Below are 22356 nucleotides of genomic sequence, written 5' to 3' on the forward strand. Positions count from 1 at the left end.
GGGGTATCAGTCAACCCTAGACAAGTATAAGGGTGCGGGTGTATCAGTCAACCCTAGACAGAGGTAAAGGGGTGTATCAGTCAACCCTAGACAGAGGTAAAGGGGTGTATCAGTCAACCCTAGACAGAGGTAAAGGTGTATCAGTGAACCCTAGACAGAGGTAAAGGGGTGGTGTGTAGCTACTTGAGTAGAGTCTTGGCTCTGAGATGACAGGGAAGAGCACTCCAGGCCTTGAAGCCACTGGCCCCAGAGGACACAGACAGGGATGCATCCTCATCCAGAGCACACACAGTACTACACACAGGACCACCTAGGGAGGGAGTGGGAGAAAAACATGGCAAAATACTATTTTATTGATGATGAATTTTAAATATAACAAGAGAAAACAGTGGGCAGTGGAGGACAAGAGATATAGATAGAACAACAATACTAAATTAAGGGGATGGCTCCCCTGTAGGTTATCTTTTTTACCTGAAGAGTCGGTCACATCGCATGTCTGTCTGTCTGCAGAACGGACAAACTTTCCATCGATGAACAGACCGAGAGCACGAGACTGAGACTCAAGCCAAGCCTGAGGAAAGATACAGAGATAGAGCTTACATCAGTGTGTATGAGAGAGTAGGCTATACAATGGAGGATAGGGAAATTTTATATATATATATATATATATACATACATACAGTTGAAGTCGGAAGTATACATACACTTAGGTTGGAGTCATTAAAACTTGTTTTTCAACCACTCCATACATTTCTTGCTAACAAACTATAGTTTTGGCGTGTCGGTTAGGACATCTAACCGACTCGCCGAACAATTGTTTACAGACAGATTATTTCACTGTATCACAATTCCAGTGGATCAGAAGTTTACATACACTAAGTTGACTGTGCCTTTAATAGCTTGGAAAATTCCAGAAAATTTTCTAAATGGCTTTAGAAGCTTCTGATAGGCTAATTGACATCATTTTAGTCAATTGGAGGTGTACCTGTGCATGTATTTCAAAGCCTACCTTCAAACTCAGTGCCTCTTTGCTTGACATCATGGGAAAATCAAAAGAAATCAGCCAAAACCTCCTAAAAAAAAACTAAAATGTAGACCTCCACAAGTCTGGTTCATCCTTGGGAGCAATTTACAAACGCCTGAAGGTACCACGTTCATCTGTACAAACAATAGTACGCTAGTATAAACACCATGGGACCACGCAGCTGTCATACAGCTCAGGAAGGAGATGCGTTCTGTCTCTTAGAGATGAACGTACTTTGGTGCGAAAAGTGCAAATCAATCCCAGAACAACAGCAAAGGACCTTGTGAAGATGCTGGAGGTACAAAAGTATCTATATCCACAGTAAACGAGTCTTATAAATCGACATAACCTGAAAGGCCGCTCAGCAAGGAAGAAGCCACTGCTCCAAAACCGCCATAAAAATGCTAGACTACGGTTTGCAACTGCACATGGGGACAAAGATCGTACTTTTTGGAGAAATGTCCTCTGGTCTGATGAAACAAAAATATAACTATATAACTATATATAATTATTATACTGTGAACCATCAGATCCTCCTCTCCACCCTCTCCGAGRTGGGCATCTCCGGCGCGGCCCACGCTTGGATTGCGTCCTACCTGACAGGTCGCTCCTACCAGGTGGCGTGGCGAGAATCTTGTCTCCGCACCACGTGCTCTCACCACTGGTGTCCCCAGGGCTCTGTTCTAGGCCCTCTCCTTTCTCGCCTATTACACCAAGTCACTTGGCTTCTGTCATATCCTCACATGTCTCTCCTATCATATGCTATGCAGACGACACACAATTAATCTTCTCCTTTCCCCCCTTGATAACCAGGTGGTGAATCGCATCTCTGCATGTCTGGCAGACATAATCAGTGTGGTGATGATCACCACCTCAAGCTGAACCTCGGCAAGACGCAGCTGCTCTTCCTCCCGGGGAAGGACCTGCCCGTTCCATGATCTCCCATCACGTTTGAACAACTTCCATTTGTTCCTCTCCCAGAGTGCTAAGAACCTTGGCGTGATCCTGGACAACACCCTGTCGTTCTCAACTAACATATCAAGGCGGTGACCCGTTCCTGTAGGTTCATTGCTCTACAACATTCGCAGAGTACGACCCTGCCTCACGCAGGAAGCGGCGCAGTCCTAATCCAGGCACCTTGTCATCTCCCGTCTGGATTACTGCAACTCGCTGTTGCTGGGGTCTCCCTGCCTGTGCCATTAAACCCCTACAACTCATCCACGAACGCCGGCAGCCCGTTCTGGTGTTCAACTTCCCAAGTTCTCTCACGTCACCCCGCTCCTCCGCTCTCTCCACTGGCTTCCAGTTGAAGCTCGCATCCGTTACAAGACCATGGTGCTTTTGCCTTACGTGAGCTGTGAGTGGGAACTGGCACTCCGCTACCTTCAGGCTCTGATCAGGCCCTACACCCCAAAACAAGGGCACTGCGTTCATCCACCTCTGGCCTGCTCGCCTCCCCTACCTCTGGAGGAAGTTACAGTTCCCGCTCAGCCCAGTCAAACTGTTCGCTGCTCTGGCACCCCAATCGGTGGAACAAACTCCCTCACGACGCCAGGTCAGCGGAGTTCAATCACCACCTTCCGGAGACACCTGAAACCCCACCTCTTTAAGGAATACCTAGGTAGGATAAAGTAATCCTTCTAACCCCCCCCCCCCCTTAAAAGATTAGATGCACTATTGTAATAGTGGATTGTTCCACTGGATATCATAAGGGTGAATGCACCAATTTTGTAAGTCGCTCCTGGATAAGAGCGTCTGCTAAATGACTTAAATGGTAAAATGTAAAATGTAAATGTATAACTGTTTGGCCATAATGACCATCGTTATGTTTGGAGGGAAAAGGGGGAGGCTTGCAAGCTGAAGAACACCATCCCAACGTGAAGCACGGGGGTGGCAGCATCATGTTGTGGGGGTGCTTTGCTGCAGGAGGGACTGGTGCACTTCACAAAATAGATGGCATCATGAGGCGGGAAAATCGTGTGGATATATTGAAGCAACATCTCAAGACATCAGTCAGGAAGTTAAAGCTTAGTCGCAAATGGGTGTTTCCAAATGGACAATGACCCCAAGCATACTTCCAAAGTTGTGGCAAAATGGCTTAAGGACAACAAAGTCAAGGTATTGGAGTGGCCATCACAAAGCCCTGACCTCAATCCTATAGAAAACTTGTGGGCAGAACTGAAAAAAATGTGTGCGAGCAAGGAGGCCTACAAACCTGACTCAGTTACACCAGCTCTGTCAGGAGGAATGGGCCAAAATTCACCCAACTTATTGTGGGAAGCTTGTTGAAGGCTACCCGAAACGTTTGACCCAAACAATTTAAAGGCAATGCTACCAAATACCAATTGAGTGTATGTAAACTTCTGACCCACGGGCCTCCCGGGTGGCGCAGTGGTCTAAGGCACTGCTAGCTGTGCCACCAGAGACTCTGGGTTCGAGCCCAGGCCCTGTCGCAGCCGTACGCGACCGGGAGGTCCGTGGGGCGACGCACAATAGGCCTAGCGTCGTCCGGGATAGGGAGGGTTTGGCCGGTAGGGATATCCTAGTCTCATCGCGCACTAGCGACTCCCGTGGCGGGACTGGCACAGTGCGTGCTGACCAGGTCGCTAGGTGTACGGTGTTTCCTCCGACACATTGGTGCAGCTGGCTTCCGGGTTGGATGCGTGCTGTGTTAAGAAGCAGTGCGGCTTGGTTGGGTTGTGTTTCGGAGGACGCATGGCTCTCGACCGTCGTCTCTCCCGAGCCCGTACGGGAGTTGTAGCGATGAGACAAGACAGTAACTACTAACAATTGGATACCACGAAATTGGGGAGAAATGGGGGATAATAAAACATTTAAAAAAAATAAACAATTCTGACCCACTGGGAATGTGATGAAAGAAATAAAAGCTGAAATAAATAATTCTCTCTACTATAATTCTGACATTGCACATTCTTAAAATAAAGTGGTGATCCTAACTGACCTAAGACAGGGTATTTTTTACTAGGATTAAATGTTAGTAATTGTGAAAAACTGAGTTCAAATGTATTTGGCTAAGGTGTATGAAAACTTCCAACTTCAACTGTACACACACACTACCGTTCAAAAGTTTGGGGTCACCTAGAAATGTCCTTGTACATTAGTGTCTAGTTTGAGAAAAAGACACCTCAAGTCCTCAACTGGCAGCTTCATTAAATAGTACCCGCAAAACACCAGTCTCAACGTCAACAGTGAAGAGGCGACTCCAGGATGCTGGCCTTCTAGGCAGAGTTCCTCTGTCCAGTGTCTGTGTTCTTTTGCTCATCTTAATCTTTTATTTTTATTGGCCAGTCTGAGATATGGCTTTTTCTCTGCAACTCTGCCTATAAGGGCAGCATCCTGGAGTCGCCTCTTCACTGTGGCGGTCCTCATGAGAGCCAGTTTCATCATAGCATTTGATGGTTTTTGCTACTGCACTTGAAGAAACGTTCAAAGTTTTTGAAATTTTCCAAAAAGTAATAATGGACATTTCTATTTGCTTATTCAAGGTATTCTTGCCATAATATGGACTTGGTCTTTTACCAATTAGGTATATGTTCTGTATACCACTCCTACCTTGTCACAACACAACTGATTGGCTCAAACACATTAAGGAAAGAAATTCCACAAATTAACTTTTAACAAGGCACACCTGTTAATTGAAATGCATTCCAGCTGACTACCTCATGAAACTGGTTGAGAGAATGTCAAGAGTGTGCAAAGCTGTCAAGGCAAAGGGTGGCTACTTTGAAGATTCATATTTTGATTTGTTTAACACTATTGGTTACTACATGATTCCATATGTGCTATTTCATAGTTGATGTCTTCACTATTATTCTACAATTTAGAAAATAATATAAAGAAAAACCCTGGAATTAGTAGGCGTGTCCAAACATTTGACTGGTACTGTATATATTTGTCACTGCTCGGTTAAAACAATCTTGGTTGACCAACAGCCTAAGCACCAAACAATCGACCAGACAACTAATTGGGGTCAGCCCTACTTATAATGTGGGCCTATTCAAATCTGGACAGGTAGACATGAATGAGACCAATTCTGAGTTGGTCACATTTGATTGGCTGCAGAGACAGACACCTCTAACACAGAGAGTAGGGAGGTCAGGATACACTTTTCACTAGTTCCAAGCACATCATACTGCACATAATCTAGCAAAAACTACATTTCTGAAACGTAATCTGGACATGTTAGGTGGTTAGCTGTTGAAAGAGACTGCTGTTCTCTACAGAAGATCCCATCCAACTTGATCCCCAAGACCACATCTCACATGACTGCCTTTGAGTTAGTTACCGTAATAAACTTCACATGGTAATAGCCAGCTAACTCCTATTATCTAAAACATGATGTAAAACGTGACGAGAAAGATAAGTTAAATGTCATTACATGGGTGAAATTCGAACAAAATGTTCTTTATTTCGAGTAAATTGACCTCGAAGGTATGTGTCTTACTACTACTTAGACCTATGCAACCAATATCTCGACACTTGTGCAGCAAATACATGTTTTTTTTGTTTTTACCTGAGCAGTAGCAGTGCTGGAACTACTCGGTCCGTACTCCATAGATTGAAAGATATCGTGTATTGTCTTGGAGGTGCTGCCAGCCATTACACAATGTTGCAAGAAGTAACTTTTAACTTATATTGATCATCAACAAGAAGACTATATATCAGACACTGGCTTGCTTGCTCTGTAGTCCGTCAGCGTGCTAACCAGAAATAATGCTAGCTAGCTTTGCTAATTCTGTGGTCTGAGAGTTCAGATATCAAAAGAAAAGTTCCCCACGACGAACTGCAACGTGCTGAATGAAGAAATATTGTTCTTCCCTGTCGCACTAACTCCCCCCTACTTTACTAGCTTCGTCGCTGCCCTCTTTGCTTTAACTAGTCGGACAAAAATCAACTAGCTACCATGTTGTGTACGGTGTCGGTTTCTTCACGGACACATTAGCGTGTGGACCCATGTTGACAATGCGCATGCGCCGATTGTCTGTTCGCTGCTCGTCTGCTCTCCACTTTCGTTTTGCTGTCCGGTCTTGTTACTGTCTGTGGTCTTTCTTATTTCAGGCGTTTGTAGATTCTGCATATTATCTCTAAGGAATGTAGTATTTTCTTAATAGAGAGAAAACAGCAGCAACATCGTATGTCAAATAGAGCTATAATAGGTTTATGTTATAAGAAAAAAACTACAATTGCGATACTGAAGTTTTCTGAAGTTACGGTGATAGTAGCTAACGTTAGCTATCGTTTTGGCGGTGTGTGGACTGCCAATGGCGTGTGTAGAGACATCAGGTAGCTAGGTCTGCCAGTGCAATGTCTCATCACTGCAACAACGTTACCAAGTTATCAGTACATTGTCATTGCTAGCTATCATGATTCTGTTCTATTTTACATTCATAATTCTTTTTTATGTTGTTTAGATCTAAGCTGATTTTGGTTAAATGTTTTATTTGTTCTACAGATTACAGAGTAGGAGAGGTCCTGCTGAATAGGTGAGTCACTTTCACAGATACTTAAAAATAACCAGAAAGACGCATCTTATCGACACTCCTAGCTGTAAACCTGTGGCTGACCCTGTGCTGCTTCTAGTGGTGGGATAAGTACCCAATTATCATACTTCAGTAATAGAAAATGACTCATGTCTAAGTGAAAGTCACCCAGTAAAATACTACTTGAGTGAAGTATTTGGTTTTAAATGTACTTAAGTATCAAAGTAAATACAATTGCTAAAATATACTTATAGTTGAAGTCAGAAGTTTACATACACCTTAGCCAAATACATTTAAACTCAGTTTTTCACAATTCCTGACATTTAGTCCAAGTAAAAATTCCCTGTCTTAGGTCAGTTAGGATCACCACTTTATTTTAAGAATGTGAAATGTCAGAATTATAGTAGAGTAGGAATGATTGTATTTCAGCCTTTTATTTCTTCATCACATTCCCAGTGGGGTCGAGAGTTTACATACACTCCAATTAGTATTTTGTAGCATTGCCTTTAAATTGTTAACTTGGGTCAAATGTTTCGGTAGCCTTCCACAAGTCTCACACAATAAGTTGGGTGAATTTTTGCCCATTCTTCCTGACAACTGTGTAACTGAGTCAGGTTTGTAGGTCTCCTTGCTCGCACACACTTTTTCAGTTCTGCCCACAAGTTTTCTATAGGATTGAGGTCAGGGCTTTTGTTCGATGGCCACTCCATAACCTTGACTTTGTGGTCCTTAAGCCATTTTGCACAGAACTTTGGAAGTATGCTTGGGGTCATTGTCCATTTGGAAACACCCATTTGCGACTAAGCTTTAACTTCCGACTGCATGTCTTGAGATGCTGCTTAAAATATTCCACATCAATTTTCCTGCCTCATGATGCTATCTATCTTTGTGAAGTGCACCAGTCCCTCCTGCAGCAAAGCAAACCCCACAACATGATCAAATCAAATTTAATTATATAGCCTTCGTACATCAGCTGATATTTTTAAAGTGCTGTACAGAAACCCAGCCTTTAAAACCCCAAACAGCAAGCCAATGCATGTGTAGAACCCACGGTGGCTAGGAAAAACTCCCTAGAAAGGCCAAAACCTAGGAAGAAACCTAAGAGAACCAGGCTATGAGGGGTGGCCAGTCCTCTCTCTGGCTGTGCCAGGTGAGGATTATAACAGAACATGGCCAAGATGTTCATTAAAAAGACCAGCATGGTTCAAAAATAATATCACAGTATTGTGAGGTGATGCTGCCACCCCCGTGCTTCACGGTTGAATGGGTTCTTCGGCTTTCAAGCCTCCCCTTTTCCTCCAAACATGACAATGGTCATTATAGCCAAACAGTTCTATTTTTGTTTCATCAGACCAGAGGACATTTCTCCAAAAGTACGATCTTTGTCCCATGTTGCAGTTGCAAACCGTAGTCTGGCTTTTTATGGAGGTTTTGGACAGTGGCTTCATCTTGCTGATCGGCCGTTCAGTTATGTCGTTATAGGACTTGTTTTACTGTGGATATAGATACTTTTGTATCCTTTCCTCCAGCATCTCACAAGGTCCGTTGCTGTTGTTCTCTGGATTGATTACACTTTTCGCACCAAAGTACGTTCATCATTAGGAGACAGAACGCGTCTCCTTCCTGAGCAGTATGACAGCTGCGTGGTCCCATGGTGTTTATACTTGCGTACTATGTTTGTACAGATGAACGTGGTACCTTCAGGCGTTTGGAAATTGCTCCAAGGGATGAACCATATTTGTGAGGTCTACAATTTTTTCTGAGGTCTTGGCTGATTTCTTTTGATTTTCCCATGATGTCAAGCAAAGAGGCACTGAGTTTGAAGGTAGGCCTTGAAATACATCCACAGTTACACTCCAATAGGCTAATTGACATCATTTTTAGTCAATCAGAAGCTTCTAAAGCACATGACATACTTTTCTTGAATTTTCCAAGCTGTTTAAAGCACAGTCAACTTAGTGTATGTGAAACTTCTGACAACTGGAATTGTGATACAGTGAATTATACGTGAAATAATCTGCTGTAAACAATTGTTGGGAAAATTACTTGTGTCATGCATAAAGTAGATGTCCTAACTGACTTGACAAAACTATAGGTTTGTTAACAAGAAATTTGTGTAGTGGTTGAAAAATGAGTTTATATGACTCCAACCTAAGTGTATGTAAACTTCCGACTTCAACTGTAAGTATCAAAAGTTAAAATATAAATAATTTCAAATTCCTTATATTAAGCAAACCAGATGGCACAATTTGTGTGTTTATTTAAAAAAAAAAATACAGATCGCCAGGGGCACACTAACACTAACACGACATAATTTACAAGCAAAGCGTTTGTGTTTAGTGAGTCCACCAGATCAGAGGCAGTAGAGATACCAGAGATGTTCTCTTGAAAATGTGCACTGTGCAATGAAGAACAAAGTACATTATTTTCTTTGGGAATGTAGTGAAGTAAAAGTTGTCAAAAATATAAATAGTAAAGTACAGATACCCCCAAAAACTACTTAAGTAGTACTTTAAAGTATTTAATACCACTGGCTGCTTCCAGCCTCTTGCTTGGATGTGTATGCGTGTGCACTTTCCATGGGGTTGGGAATTGACCAAACAGACGGCAAAAAAATTATGTATTCTCTACATTATCAGCTAAGTGCAAGGAAGAAATGAAAACCGTCAGACACTGTGTCGTGACAACAGTAGTTTAGTTTGACACACAGTAGGCAATTTTTTCAATTGAACTAGGCAAGTCAGTTAAGAACAAATTCTTATTTACAATGACGGCCTAGGAACAGTGGGACAGATTTTTACCTTGTCAGCTCGGGGATTCGATCAAGCAACCTTTCGGTTACTGGTCCAACGCTCTAACCACTAGGCTACCGGCCGCCCCAGCCCCACTCCCCAGCTATGTGCTCTAAGAAGGAGTGTTTCTGGACCAGAATGCTCTCTCATCCCCAGAGTGATGCAGGAGCAGCTGGATGAGGTGTCATCAGACATCCTGGTAGTGGTCTCCACAGAAACCCAGGAGGTGGAGAGTGATCAGGAGCAGAAGATTGTCTCACAGCTAGCCATGATGATACGGACCATCGGAGACGCCGTCAAGAAGGACGGGAAGCTGGACGAGTCAGTTGCCATTGCTTTGTGTCTTACAGTACCTGTTCAATTTCTCAAACTGTTATTCTTGTGAATTCACATTGATGAATTTGATGCAAAGACTACCCAGCAAACTGGGAACATTCCCATAACATTATCTAAGAATCACATTAAGTTCCAGTTAGGGCTTTATCTAACATGAGCCTTCTTCAGAAAATGTTTTAAATTAAATATCCTTGGGATGTTCTCCTAACATTCACTAAAATGTTGTGCACAACATTTGTAATAATCACAACAGGACATTCCCCAAATGTTCTCATTAGATTTGCAGGTAATGTAATAACGAAAACTAAATGTTGCAAGAAAGTTCCCAGAAGACATCAGGCAAATGTTTTATACAAACACTGTATAATCATCAGCACAACTGGACAGGTTTTGTGTTATGAGAACATTTGCCGCAACCTAACGAATGTTCTGGGAACCAATTTTGGTTTGCTGGGTAGGTAAACAAATATGAATATAGAGTACACTACCGGTCAAAAGTTTTAGAACACTTACTCATTCAAGGGATTTTCTTTATTTTTACTATTTTCTACATTATAGAATAATAGTGAAGACATCAAAACTTTGAAATAACACATACGGAGTCACGTAGTAACCAAAGAAGTGTTATACAAATTCAAATATATTTCATATTTGAGATTCTTCAAATAGCCACCCTTTGCCTTGATGACAGCTTTGCACACTCTTGGCATTCTCTCAATCAGCTTCACCTGGAATGCTTTTCCAACAGTGTTGAAGGAGTTCCCACACATGCTGAGCACTTGTTGGCAGCTTTTCCTTCACTCTGCGTTCCGACTTATCGCAAACCATCTCAATTGGGTTGAGGTCGGATGATTGTGGAGGCCAGGTGATCTGATGCAGCACTCCATCACCCTCCTTCTTGGTAAAATAGCCTTTACACAGCCTGGAGGTGTGTTGGGTCATTGTCCTGTTGAGAAACAAATGATAGTCCCACTAAGCGCAAACCAGATGGGATGGCGTATCGCTGCAGAATGCTGTGATAGCCATGCTGGTTAAGTGTGCCTTGAATTCTAAATAAATCACAGACAGCAAAGCATCCCCACACCATCACACCCCCTCCTCCTCCTCCATGCTTTACGGTGGGAAATATACATGCGGAGATCATCCGTTCACAGACACGGCGGTTGGAACCAAAACGTTCCAATTTGGACTCCAGACCAAAGGACAAATTTCCACTTTAGTAGTGGTTTCTTTGCAGCAATTTGTGCATGAAAGACTTATTCACAGTCTCATCTGAACAGTTGATGTTGAGATGTGTCTGTCACTTGAACAAATTTATTTGGGCTGCAATTTCTGAGGCTGTTAACATTTACATTTAAGTCATTTAGCAGACGCTCTTATCCAGAGCGACCTACAAATTGGTGCATTCACCTTATGATATCCAGTGGAACAACCACTTTACAATAGTGCATCTAACTCTTTACTCTAATGAACTTCTCCTCTGCAGCAGAGGTAACTCTGGGTCTTCCTTTCCTGTGGCGGTCCTCATGAGAGCCAGTTTCATCATAGCGCTTGACGGTTTTTGCGACTGCACTTGAAGAAACGTTCAAAGTTCTTGAAATGTTCCATATTGACTGACCTTCATATCTTAAAGTAATGATAGACTGTGGTTTCTCTTTGCTTATTTGAGCTGTTCTTGCCATAATACCAAGTAGGGCTATCTTCTGTATACCCCTCCCCTTGTCACAACACAACTGATTGGCGCAACGCATTAAGAAGGAAAGAAATTCCACAAATTAACTTTTAAGAAGGCACACCTGTTAATTGAAATGCATTCCAGGTGACTACCTGGTGACAATGGTTGAGAGAATGTCAAGAGTGTGCAAATCTGTCATCAAGGAAAAGGGTGGCTGTTTGAAGAATCTCAAATATAATGTATTTTTTGATTTGTTTAACACTTTTCTGGTTACTACATGATTCCATATGTGTTATTTCACAGTTTTGATGTCTTCACTATTATTCTACAATAGTAAAAAATAAAGAAAAACCCTTGAATGGGTAGGTGTGACCCAACTTTTGACTGGTACTGTATGTGTGTCTATCTGTGTGTTAGTTTACAATGGTCTAAGTCAGTAGTCTAATTCCTACCCTACCTCCAGTGCGATAGATGGAATGGTGGGGAAAATGACCAGCAAGACCAGCTACTGGAAGTTGGTAGAAAAGGTATTTGAGGACAGTCAAATCACCTGGGAGAGAATTGCTGTGCTGTTTTACGTAGCAGGGAGGATAGCTGTCAAGGTATGTTATACAGTGTTCTTGTTACTTTGTTATTATTATTATTGGATGTACAGTACAATCAGTGTGTGTGAGCGTGTGTGTATTAAATCACTCTTTTTGTCTCTGTTAGGTGGTGATTGCTAACATCCCCCAGTTAGTGAAGGACATTCTGAAGTGGACTCTGGAGTACTTCAGAAACAAATTACTGGATTGGATCCAGAAACATGGAGGATGGGTAAGCTATGGATACCATCAGAGGCTGCCCCCAAGTGTTTCCCCTTTGTATTAAAATAAACCAAATTGGCAATATTCTATATTGATATAAACTTGGTATTGGTTGTAGAGTAGTGGCGCAGCGGTCTAGGCACTACATCTCAGTGCAAGAGGCGTCACTACGGTCCCTGGTTCGAATCCAGGCGGAATCACATCCGGCCGTGATTGGGAGTCCCATAGGGCAGTGCACAATTGGCCAAGCCTTGGCCGGGATATGCCGTCATTGTAAATAAGAATTTGTTCTTAACTGACAACCCTAATTAAATAAAGGTTACATAAAAATAAATTATGTGGTGTTAACTATTGTTAGAAAAAACGGAACTTGGATTGTCATTGATTTCTCTTTCTTTCTGCCCTCTTTCTTTCTCTCCATTTTATTTCTCCCCCCTTTCTTTTCTCCTCTTTCTTTTCTCCCCCTTTCTCCTCATCTTTCTTTGTTCCCCCTCTTTCTCTTTCCCCCCCCTATCTTTCTCTCTACCCAGATGAACAGTTTTGCTGAGCTGGCACGTGTGCAGGTGGAGAAGATGTCCTCTATGAGTGCCTGGTCCTCAGGGATCATCCTGGTCTTCCTCGGAGGTGTCATACTGGGTAGTGTTATCACCTGGAAACTGGCCAGGAGGACCTGACACACACACACACACACACACACAGTTCCACTCCAGTTCAAACGCAATTGTGTGGCATGACACGCAAACGCGTGGGCGTGCACACACACAAATACATTTGTTTACCTAGTCCATGTATTATTAGTTATCTACCTTCTGGTTTGCTCAGGATAAATAAGATGACCAGATGCTGCTGAAAGTGGTGTTGGAGAGCCAGTAGGAGGCAATCTTTCCTCTGGTAAAAAAAAAAAAAAAAGAAATCCCAGTGCAAAGATTGGGGGCATTCCCCCGTGTAGGGTGCTGTCTTTTGGATTGGACATTAAAACATGTCCTGACTCTCTGTGGTCAGTAAAGATCCCATGGCACATATTGTATGAGAGGGGTGTTAACCCTGATGTCCTGGCTAAATTCCCAATCTGGCCCTCATACCATCACGGTCACCTAATCATCCCCAGTTTACAATTGGCTCATTCATCCCCCCTCCTCTCCCCTGCAACTATTCCCCAGGTGGTTGCTGTAAGTGAGAATGTGTTCTCAGTCAAACTTACCTGGTAAAATAATGCTTAAATAAAATAAAACTCCTTTTTATCAGTGCCTTCAAAAATGATTTACACCCCTTGACTTTTTCCACATTCTGTAGTGTTACAGTGGGATTAAAAGGGATTTAATGCATTATTTTGTCAATGATCTACACAAAATACTCTACATCTCTGCACTTAGCAAAAGAGTGTCATCTGCACTGCTATTTTAGTCATCAGTTAATCTGACTTTTCTCTCATCATTGATTTAATTGAATTATTTCAGTAATTTTAGGGTTTTCTGTGTAGTTGTCTAATGTTGGTGTGGCAAATTATTCTGTTTTAAACACCATTATTGCACACACAATGAGTCCATGCAATTTATTATGGGACTTGTTAAGCAAATTTTTACTCCTGAACTTATTTAGGCTTGCCATAACAAAAGGGGTTGAATACTTATTGACTCGAGACATTTCAGCTTTTCATTTTTTATTAATTAGTTTAAAAAAATCTAAAAACATAATTCCACTTAGAAATTATGGGGTATTGTGTGTGGATCAATGACACAGAATCTCAATGTTATCCATTTTAAATTCAGGCTGTATCACAAAGGAGTGTGAATACGTTCTGAAGGCACTGTATATATTGACCTACAGTAATGAAACCAAAGTGTTGGGGCAGAGCTCAGTACATTTTGTCTCACTACCCTTACGGGAAAGAATACATGAATTTCACGTGTTTAACATGTGATCTTATGGGAAGTTAATGTGATAACATGTTAAAGCAACACGTGATAATATGAAATTGCAAAATATCAACATGTGATACTAAGAAACTACACCTCACAACATTTGAAAGTCTTTCATGTGTGAAACTGCAATTCACGTGTGAGGTGAAAACATGATATTCTCACATATGAAAGGGTGGTGTGAACTCTATGTTGAATACATGTGAACAACTGGTTTCACATGTGAACAACTGAGCTCACATGTGTCTCTTTTGTTTTCAAATGTGAACATTTCTGCTCAACATGTGAACAGTTATTTCACGTGTAAATATGATTTCAAATGTGATTTTTCACATGTGAAACTGCAACAACAAAAATGTATATGATATGAAGTGTTCCAAAACCACATGGTTTCAAATGATTTCACATGTGAAATTTCACATGTGAAATAAGATGTTATATGTCGAAATTTCACATGTGAAATCATGTGGTGGCCAGCAGCATACCACCCTGCATACCACTGCTGGCTTGCTTCTGAAGCTAAGCAGGGTTGGTCCTGGTCAGTCCCTGGATGGGAGACCAGGTGCTGCTGGAAGTGGTGTTGGAGGGCCAGTAGGAGGCACTCTTTCCTCTGGTCTAAACAAAGATCCCAATGCCCCAGGGCAGTGATTGGGGACACTGCTCTGTGTAGGGTGCTGTCTTTCGGATGGGACGTTAAACGGGTGTCCTGACTCTCTGAGGTCATTAAAGATCCCATGGCACTTATCGTAAGAGTAGGGGTGTTAACCCCGGTGTCCTGGCTAAATTCCCAATCTGGCCCTCAACCATCACGGTCACCTAATAATCCCCAGTTTACAATTGGCTCATTCATCCCCCTCCTCTCCCCTGTAACTATTCCCCAGGTCGTTGCTGCAAATGAGAACGTGTTCTCAGTCAACTTACCTGGTAAAATAACGGTAAAATAAAATAAATAAGGGTATATCATCATGTTTGTTGGTATCCTGCTAGACTAGGGTATCTGTGCCTGAAATGAGAAACCAGTGTAAGCATAACAGACAGCCAAGCATCATGTTATGTGATTGGTTTTAACAGAGAGGTCATTATTTTTCAATACAATATTATACAGAAATAACACATGAATACCGATTGAATCTTTAGGTTTATGGAAATGTATGAAACATGTATTTTGATTACAAAATAACGTCTGGAACGTTTGACTTGAATGTATAATGTATTAAATGTGACATTTTATTAGGATAAACAAAATAAATATGAGTTGACGATGATGTTTGTTCTGCAATAATCATGTTTTAACTATGACCCCTAAAAGTACTCAACATGAGTCAGTCAGCTCCATAATATCAGTCGTGATGCTAAATGTACCAAAAAATGCACAGGACACAAATAGAAAATTTTGGCATAAGCTTTTAATATTTTTATAGAGTTTTTGACGTTTTCTCTTTAAATTGGATTTGTTTGTTTTTCCAGTTAATTTTGTGGGTATTTCGTTTTATTATTCTTGTTTTATTTTCCTATCTGTAAATGAGAATAGTTTTTCAGTTTAATTAGCATTCACTTTCAAACTTTCATACTTTTAATAATAGAACTGTGTTTAAGTCTCTTTTTTTTCACAAACTTGGTTAAATTATTACTGTTTATTCATATTTTTTCTTTACACATTTCAAAAATATAAAAGGTAAATAATAAACATTCCATTGAAATATATTTTATACAGTTCTTGATTCTTTTTTATTTTTTCTGTGTTATGACATTAAAATTGTATCCAGCATCAGTCTTTATAGCATAAACCCCATTCAGTGTTATTGTAGTAACCTTCTCTTCTTCCGTCTCTGTCTTCCCTCTCTTTCTCCCCTGATAGGAAAGTGGCATGGCTGCACCCAGTGCCTTATTCGCTTAGCGGCGATGTAGTCACAACAGTTGGCAGGACCAATAGAAACATTAGCTGCATTGGCGCTAGTAGTGCAATGTTCTTTCAAATGTAAAATTCATAACACAAATCACCGACAACATGAATCAGACAAGAGTAAACAAAGGCACCAAATGATAAGAAATGAAGTAAAAACACCAAATAATGAAAATGAACAGAAAACAACTGATACAAATGAAGCAAAACAATGATATTGACGCATCTAGAGGGGTAGATTAATAGATACGTCTACTGTTAAAGACAGAAGAAGTGACAGGCAGAATGATATATAGAGATGTACAGATGCAAAAGACAGATGGACATGTAAAAATGGAACAGCATGGACAGATTGGCACAATGCTAATAGCACTGCTGAGATCTCCCAAACTGTTGTATGTGTATCAAGAAAGATATCGGACTCATGAAACTGAGCCTATTTCACCTTCCCTTTCCTTCCAAGTGCAATACACATAGAAAGATGGCCAGTGTATGTCTACCAATTCAGTCAAGCCACACTGCAGTAAACAAAAAATATGACAACAAAAAAATGAACATAAAACAGTGATATAGACATTTTTTTTAAAGAGTGTTTCAGTTTGCATATTCCCCCCCATCATCTCACCACTGGCTGACAGAGAAAGAGGAAGACAGATTTCCGGCGAAAAGAGAGTTACTTCATTCTGGCCATTCACAAATAGGTTAAGTCGTCTTTTTTTTCCTCTCCCACGCATGCATTAGAATTCAACTTCAAACAATATGTTAGAAAAACACAAGAACAAGGATGCAAAAAGAGCTTCTTCCTCAAAAATGTGTGGAGAAAGAGAAAGAGAGGGGGATAGGAGACGGGGATGAGAGGGAGGAAGACGGGGAAAGAGAATATATGACAGCGGGGTTTCTGGCTTTACTCTGCTCCTTTCTTGATATGTTTTGTATTTGGGTTTCAAGTAAAGTTATGCAAGTGTTGAGCTGTCAATCCTCTCAAGTGGGCGTGGAGGAGGATCACACACACCCCCACCTGCACAACGTGTATTCTGGTAGCGCACACACATACATTCCCACTGACACACAGTGGTAGTACAGTCATTCACGTAAGATGGCGGTTATTCACAGTATATTCACCACCTGTTTTGTGAAAACCCATCCCAAAACTCAGGGAGACTAGATGTGTATGCATGCTTTAAAATCAAGATGAAAACAATACAGAATAAAGTATTTAACAGGTTCCTTTTTTTTTTTTTACAGGTGGTAAGGTTGCTTTGACAGTAAGTTTAGGGAAATGGCATTGGACTCCCCCACAAAATCAAGGGTTTGGAACAAATTATTGCTCTGACAATAGACCCCCCCTCCCCCCTGACATTTTAAATGGAACGGTCTATGTTTCCATTTAACGTGTCTGTGTGGGGTGTGCTACCAGAAGGTTGATGGGGGGGTATGATCCATTCACCTCTGTCTTTAGCTGTATCTAAGCCAGTTGTGCCCATCCCCTCTTCTTCCCATCCACCTTGCACCCGATCCCTCTCCTTCTCTACCTCACAAACAATCATTTCCATCTTCAGAATGAAATGTCTAGTAGTGATGCGACCTTCCATAATCTATGGTTACTTATCGCTATCATTTCAAATCATTCTTTTTGTAACAAACATCGTGCCATAATAAACTTTTTTTGGAAAGGGAGAGAGTGAGAGAAGGAGTAGGCAGGAGTTGAGAGGGAGAAGGAATGAATGTGAAAGGGATGGGGGTCGAGGAGAAGGAAAAGGGGGAGGAATCAGACATAAGGTGATGAATGACAGAGATCCAGTGTATCAAATGAAAACTGCGAGAACAGGGACATATCCTGAGTGGCAAACTCCAGAGGTCTTCAGGGGAGCCCCTATTCTAATTACTTTAACCCCCACACCCCCATTTACTTCAGTAAACAATGCACCATGCTAGATATAGTAGCTGCCCCCCTTTTCCATCCTTACCCTGCCCCATTCTTGCCCTCCCACACAACAGACAAACAGACCCAACACACTGAACTCCTTTGGCACAATGAAACACTGAAGTTAGTCGTAGGCTACAGTCAAACTCTTGCATAGTTAGTTGCTCAGTTCTCAGTTAGTTCAGTACAGTTAGCCCCCAGCATCTCTGGAACATCATCAAAATCATCATCATTGCGTAATAACAAATAAACAAACAAAAACAAAAGGAACAGTTTTGGGAAGTGAACACAAGTTAACACTCATTTGAGACAAAAAAAAATCTAAAACGAGCAATATGAAAATGAATGTGACCCAAATTGTATTTGACACGGTCTGAAGTGACGTCATTTTAACCCCCACCCCCAACATTATTAACACTCCTCTCCTCCTCCCCGATTGTAACATTAAATAACACCCTTGAGATGAACCCTGCTCTGCCGTAACACTCGGCTAGACCAGTGTCACCAGAGACTAACCACGGCTCAGATGATGGCACTCTTCATTGGGGATAAACGACATATTATCTCAACTCTGATGTGGGCCTAGCTACGGGTTTGCGGTGACTGGTGATATTACCTATACATACAGGCCTAGAAACAACACAACAACAACAAAATCACTTGAAAAGAAACATGGAAAAACGGGGAAATAAACCCAAAAATATGTTGTTGTTGAGTGTGTGGTGAGGTGCCTGGTGCGATGCATACAGCCATACTGCAAAACAGGCAGGGGTGGTGGAAGGTCAACAAGAGCTTTTGTTCATCAACAGAAACGACAACAATTTATCTAGATAAGCTCATTATGATAGCATAGATAGACAGTTTGGCGTTCCCTTCACGCATCTTTGAACAGCAGTTTTCCTGGCAATATGCTATCCCCACCTGGGAAATGGAGCAAAGATGGCTGCTTCACCAACGCCGGGGGCACCAGCATGTGTAAAACAAACACTGTTGACTGTCACATGGGCTGTAGAGTAAGCGAGTTGGGGGGGTTAAATGCCACAACGACATGTTATACACATCTCCATAATCAGGGAGATAGGCCTACAGTACATTATGTCATAGCAGCACAAAGCTACGCATTGTATAGCTACAATATCAGGGCTGAGCTAATATGGCGCTATCTATGGCCAGTCAGTGCAGTGCTACAGGTGCTAGCTACAGTACAGGGTCAGAGCTACATTATTATTAGGCTACACAAGCCAATCAATGTTATTTGTTGTGTTAGGTCATCGCTAATCTCGTTCACCAGATCAGATACTTTCTCCCAATGCGCATTGGGTTTTTAGCCTGGGGACGGGGTGAGGTTTAATCTCTGCTAGGTATCGCTAAACTGCTTTAGTTAGCCGAGACCTTCGAGTCTACAACCGCGTCCCGGTGGTGAAGCTGCCATCTCCCACCTTGAGCACGAGACTGAAAGAACAAAAACAGAGTCCATCATGGTCGTATTCATTGGTGCACACCGTAGCAAACAGCTTTGCAGCGGAAAACTTGTTAGACAAGTTCAGGTATAGTCCGTTCCGGCCCGTTTGGATCCTAGTAAATATGACCCATCGGATCTGAGCACAGTCCAACTAAACAGAGTTATGCAGACAGACAGTGGAGAGGGGACCTGGATGGACAGTGGGGTGGAAGACAGAGAATTGGCAGCAGGGGGCGCAATCAGGGCGGTAGGACCAGAGAGTGAGAGCAGTAGAATAAGAAGTAGCAGAGAGGGAGAAGAGTAGTCATCGAAGTAGTAGTAGAGTAGTTGTAGTATCAGGGGAAGTTCCTCGCACAGTTCATCTCTGGTAGATTATGTGGTGTGTGTTTATCTTATTTGTCTAAGAAAACATTGTTCAATGTGTATCTTGCAATCTTATATATTTTTTTCGTTATTCCTTTTTTTATTATCCCAAAACAAAATATAGATTTTTTTTTTATATAATCCTGCTCTTTTTTAAAATGAGTTGCATATAACATAAATATTTTTTGTTTCGTCTCGATTTTGTACATTTTTTCAATTCCTAGCCCTCTTTTTTAGGGAGGGGGGTGGGGTTAGGGCTTGCAGAAGTAGACTCATGCAGAATAGTCATGCTGGTAAACAAAGTAATAAAAATGCATTTTCACTTTTTCCCGGAATTGTTTATCAAAGTTCACCCTCTTCCCGCTCTTTTCTCACACTTCCTTATGAACCTTTCTGATCCCCCCAGAGGTGCAGTGCTCTTTGACCTTCCTCCTTTCTACAGAAAGGAGAGAGACCTTTACAGTAGCCACTCTCTCAACGTGCAGTTGACCATCTGTTATCTTGACACTTGCAAATAGTTACCAATTGGATCTTTTTGAAAAAGGTTGATGTGACTATGATTGTTTGGTTTAAAAAATAAAGTCTCTCTGGTCTCTCTCTCCATCCTTTTGTTCTCTACGTTTCGTTCCTCAGGTTTTTTTTTCGATCATGCCATGCAGTTTGCTACGGAGGAGGAGCAGCAATGCTGAGATGCAGAGGGTTGGAGATAAAGAGAGGGAGCGATTGAGAGCGAAAAAGAGAGGGCAATGTATGTCCTTGTTTTCCAGCAGTCGCTGGCGTTCTTGGCATGCGCATTGCGGTCATGCTTCCAGTGTCTCTCTCCTTTGGCGTCCTCCTCAACTCTCCAGCGCACACACTCTCACACGCGCACACACACTCTGGTTTTCTTTAGTCCCAAATCCTTCAAAGTGGTCGATGAGTAGGTCTGTTAGGGTCAGCCGACACCCTCTCTCATGCAACACGAGTCAACATCAGTCAGTCAGGGTGTGTATCGTATGTCAGACCTATGTGCAGGTTTCTATGAAATGACCAATGGCCTGGTATACTATATAACTGGTTGCTCTACTATTGTGGCCCATAATTCAGTATCTTCTGAAGTGTGTCTCTTGTGAGAGGGTAAGAGAAGGGCTGTCAATCACTGAAAACAGTCCAACAGCTGTGACTGACTTTACATAAGGTAGCGTCACCATAGTGGGCCGACTCAAGAGTCACTGGACGCAATGGTCATTCGGCCTCATAGCTTTGCATAGTGTTTGGCTGCAAAACAGTAAAATGACTGTTATGTAAATATATTTTGCCATTGGCTAGCACCTGGCTCGCCTTTCTGTAGTCACATCCACGCTGACTGTGTTGAGTGATCTCAGACCACTGCAGTAGTTTGTTTATGTTGCCTACCGTACTGTATGTCCAATCTTTGAAGTACCAAATAGGAAGATTTAAAAACAATTGAATATACTGTATCTGAGAGCCGGTAACATGTCACTTGTCTAAGGGAACATTTGACAGTGGTTAAGAGCATACATTGTCTATGATACAGTAGGATGACAACCAAGTTGTGGAACATTGTCCTACTGTCCCATAACCCTTTGGCTCTTTCCTAGGGGCATTCTGTTCTATTGTTTGTTTCTTTTATCATTTGTCTGGGATTTCAATGTCAATAAACTTAGTATAATAAGACACTGTAAAGTATGCTGACATAAGGTATGTGTTTCAGTCTGTAAGTCTGTTATGTTGGTCTGGAGTTTGTTTTCCTACAGGATGGTGCTGATTGAGGAGTCCACAGGAACGAAGGGTGCTTCTGGTGCGGAGGGATGAACAAATCTCTTTGACTCTCTTTGTCCTCTATCATCCGCCCAGTATCACCATCACCTTCAGTTCTCTTTCTTTCTCTCGCTCGCTCTCCTTTTTTCTCTCCCTCTCCCTCTCTCTCCGGTTACGTATCCCTTCAGCCCACAGTGAATCCAGTAGGGAGCTCTGGGTGAATTGTGTCCTATGGTTGTTCCTCTTCTTGGACAGGAAGGGGAATTTTAGAAACTCAACACTGGGGGAAAAAAAGAGGAGAGAAACAAGGAGAAGAATCAGTGGAAGTTCCAGCAAACCTAGAAAATCAACCAGCTACGACTGGATGTTTAAAAACCTACATGATCCAGGGTAGTTTAGTTGATACTATTAACCTAACATGAGCTTGAATGGGAGTTTGAATTAATTTCACATTCTCAATAGTTATAGTCCAGTGTTTGATTGTATGACTGGATGGGTTTACTTATGATGAGTACAACTGTTCAAAGCAAATGATTCAACTGATAAAAGCACATCTGACATGCATGTACACAAAATACGAAAAGGCAGAAAAGCCTGTAAGTTTTGCACAGACACCAATACAATTGGCGTGGGTGGTTTCAGTCCTTGTGGGCTGTTTAGTCTGCTGGTGTTCGCCTACCTCTTAATTCATTGGTTAGTCATACTCCAATAGGGTGCTTTTCCAGCCAAAAGGACTGGGTCAGTGATTTTGGAGGTCATTCCCACACAGCACTACAGCACACCAGGAATGTTAGTTTAGCTAAACACAGACCAAGACCTGAGAGCACTTCAGAAAGTATTCATACCCCTTGACTTTTCCACATTTTGTTGGCCTTCATACAATACCCCGT

General features: G+C 41.8%; 2 protein-coding genes across 2 annotated transcripts in view; one reads left to right on the forward strand and one right to left on the reverse strand.

Annotated features, from left to right (window-relative positions):
• Positions 1 to 5884, reverse strand: part of aldh16a1 (aldehyde dehydrogenase 16 family, member A1) — a 24346-nt gene extending 18462 nt beyond the window's left edge. The window contains exons 1-3 of the mRNA XM_024011181.2: positions 5559 to 5884; positions 472 to 571; positions 184 to 310 (exon numbers count right to left, since the gene is read on the reverse strand). Of these exons, the coding sequence (XP_023866949.1) occupies positions 184 to 310; positions 472 to 571; positions 5559 to 5645 (314 nt within the window). The 5' untranslated portion in view covers positions 5646 to 5884. The remainder of the gene's footprint in view (positions 1 to 183; positions 311 to 471; positions 572 to 5558) is intronic.
• Positions 5885 to 6052: 168 nt separating this feature from the next.
• baxb (BCL2 associated X, apoptosis regulator b) lies at positions 6053 to 13146 on the forward strand. Its single transcript, XM_024011180.3, has 6 exons — positions 6053 to 6328; positions 6498 to 6528; positions 9474 to 9638; positions 11792 to 11930; positions 12040 to 12144; positions 12665 to 13146. The coding sequence occupies exons 1-6, from the start codon at positions 6307 to 6309 to the stop codon at positions 12806 to 12808; spliced, it is 606 nt and encodes a 201-aa protein (XP_023866948.1). The 5' UTR covers positions 6053 to 6306; the 3' UTR covers positions 12809 to 13146.
• Positions 13147 to 22356: the final 9210 nt, after the last annotated feature.

The sequence above is a fragment of the Salvelinus sp. IW2-2015 genome, linkage group LG20, assembly GCF_002910315.2.
Source record: "Salvelinus sp. IW2-2015 linkage group LG20, ASM291031v2, whole genome shotgun sequence".
Classification (NCBI taxonomy): domain Eukaryota; kingdom Metazoa; phylum Chordata; class Actinopteri; order Salmoniformes; family Salmonidae; genus Salvelinus; species Salvelinus sp. IW2-2015.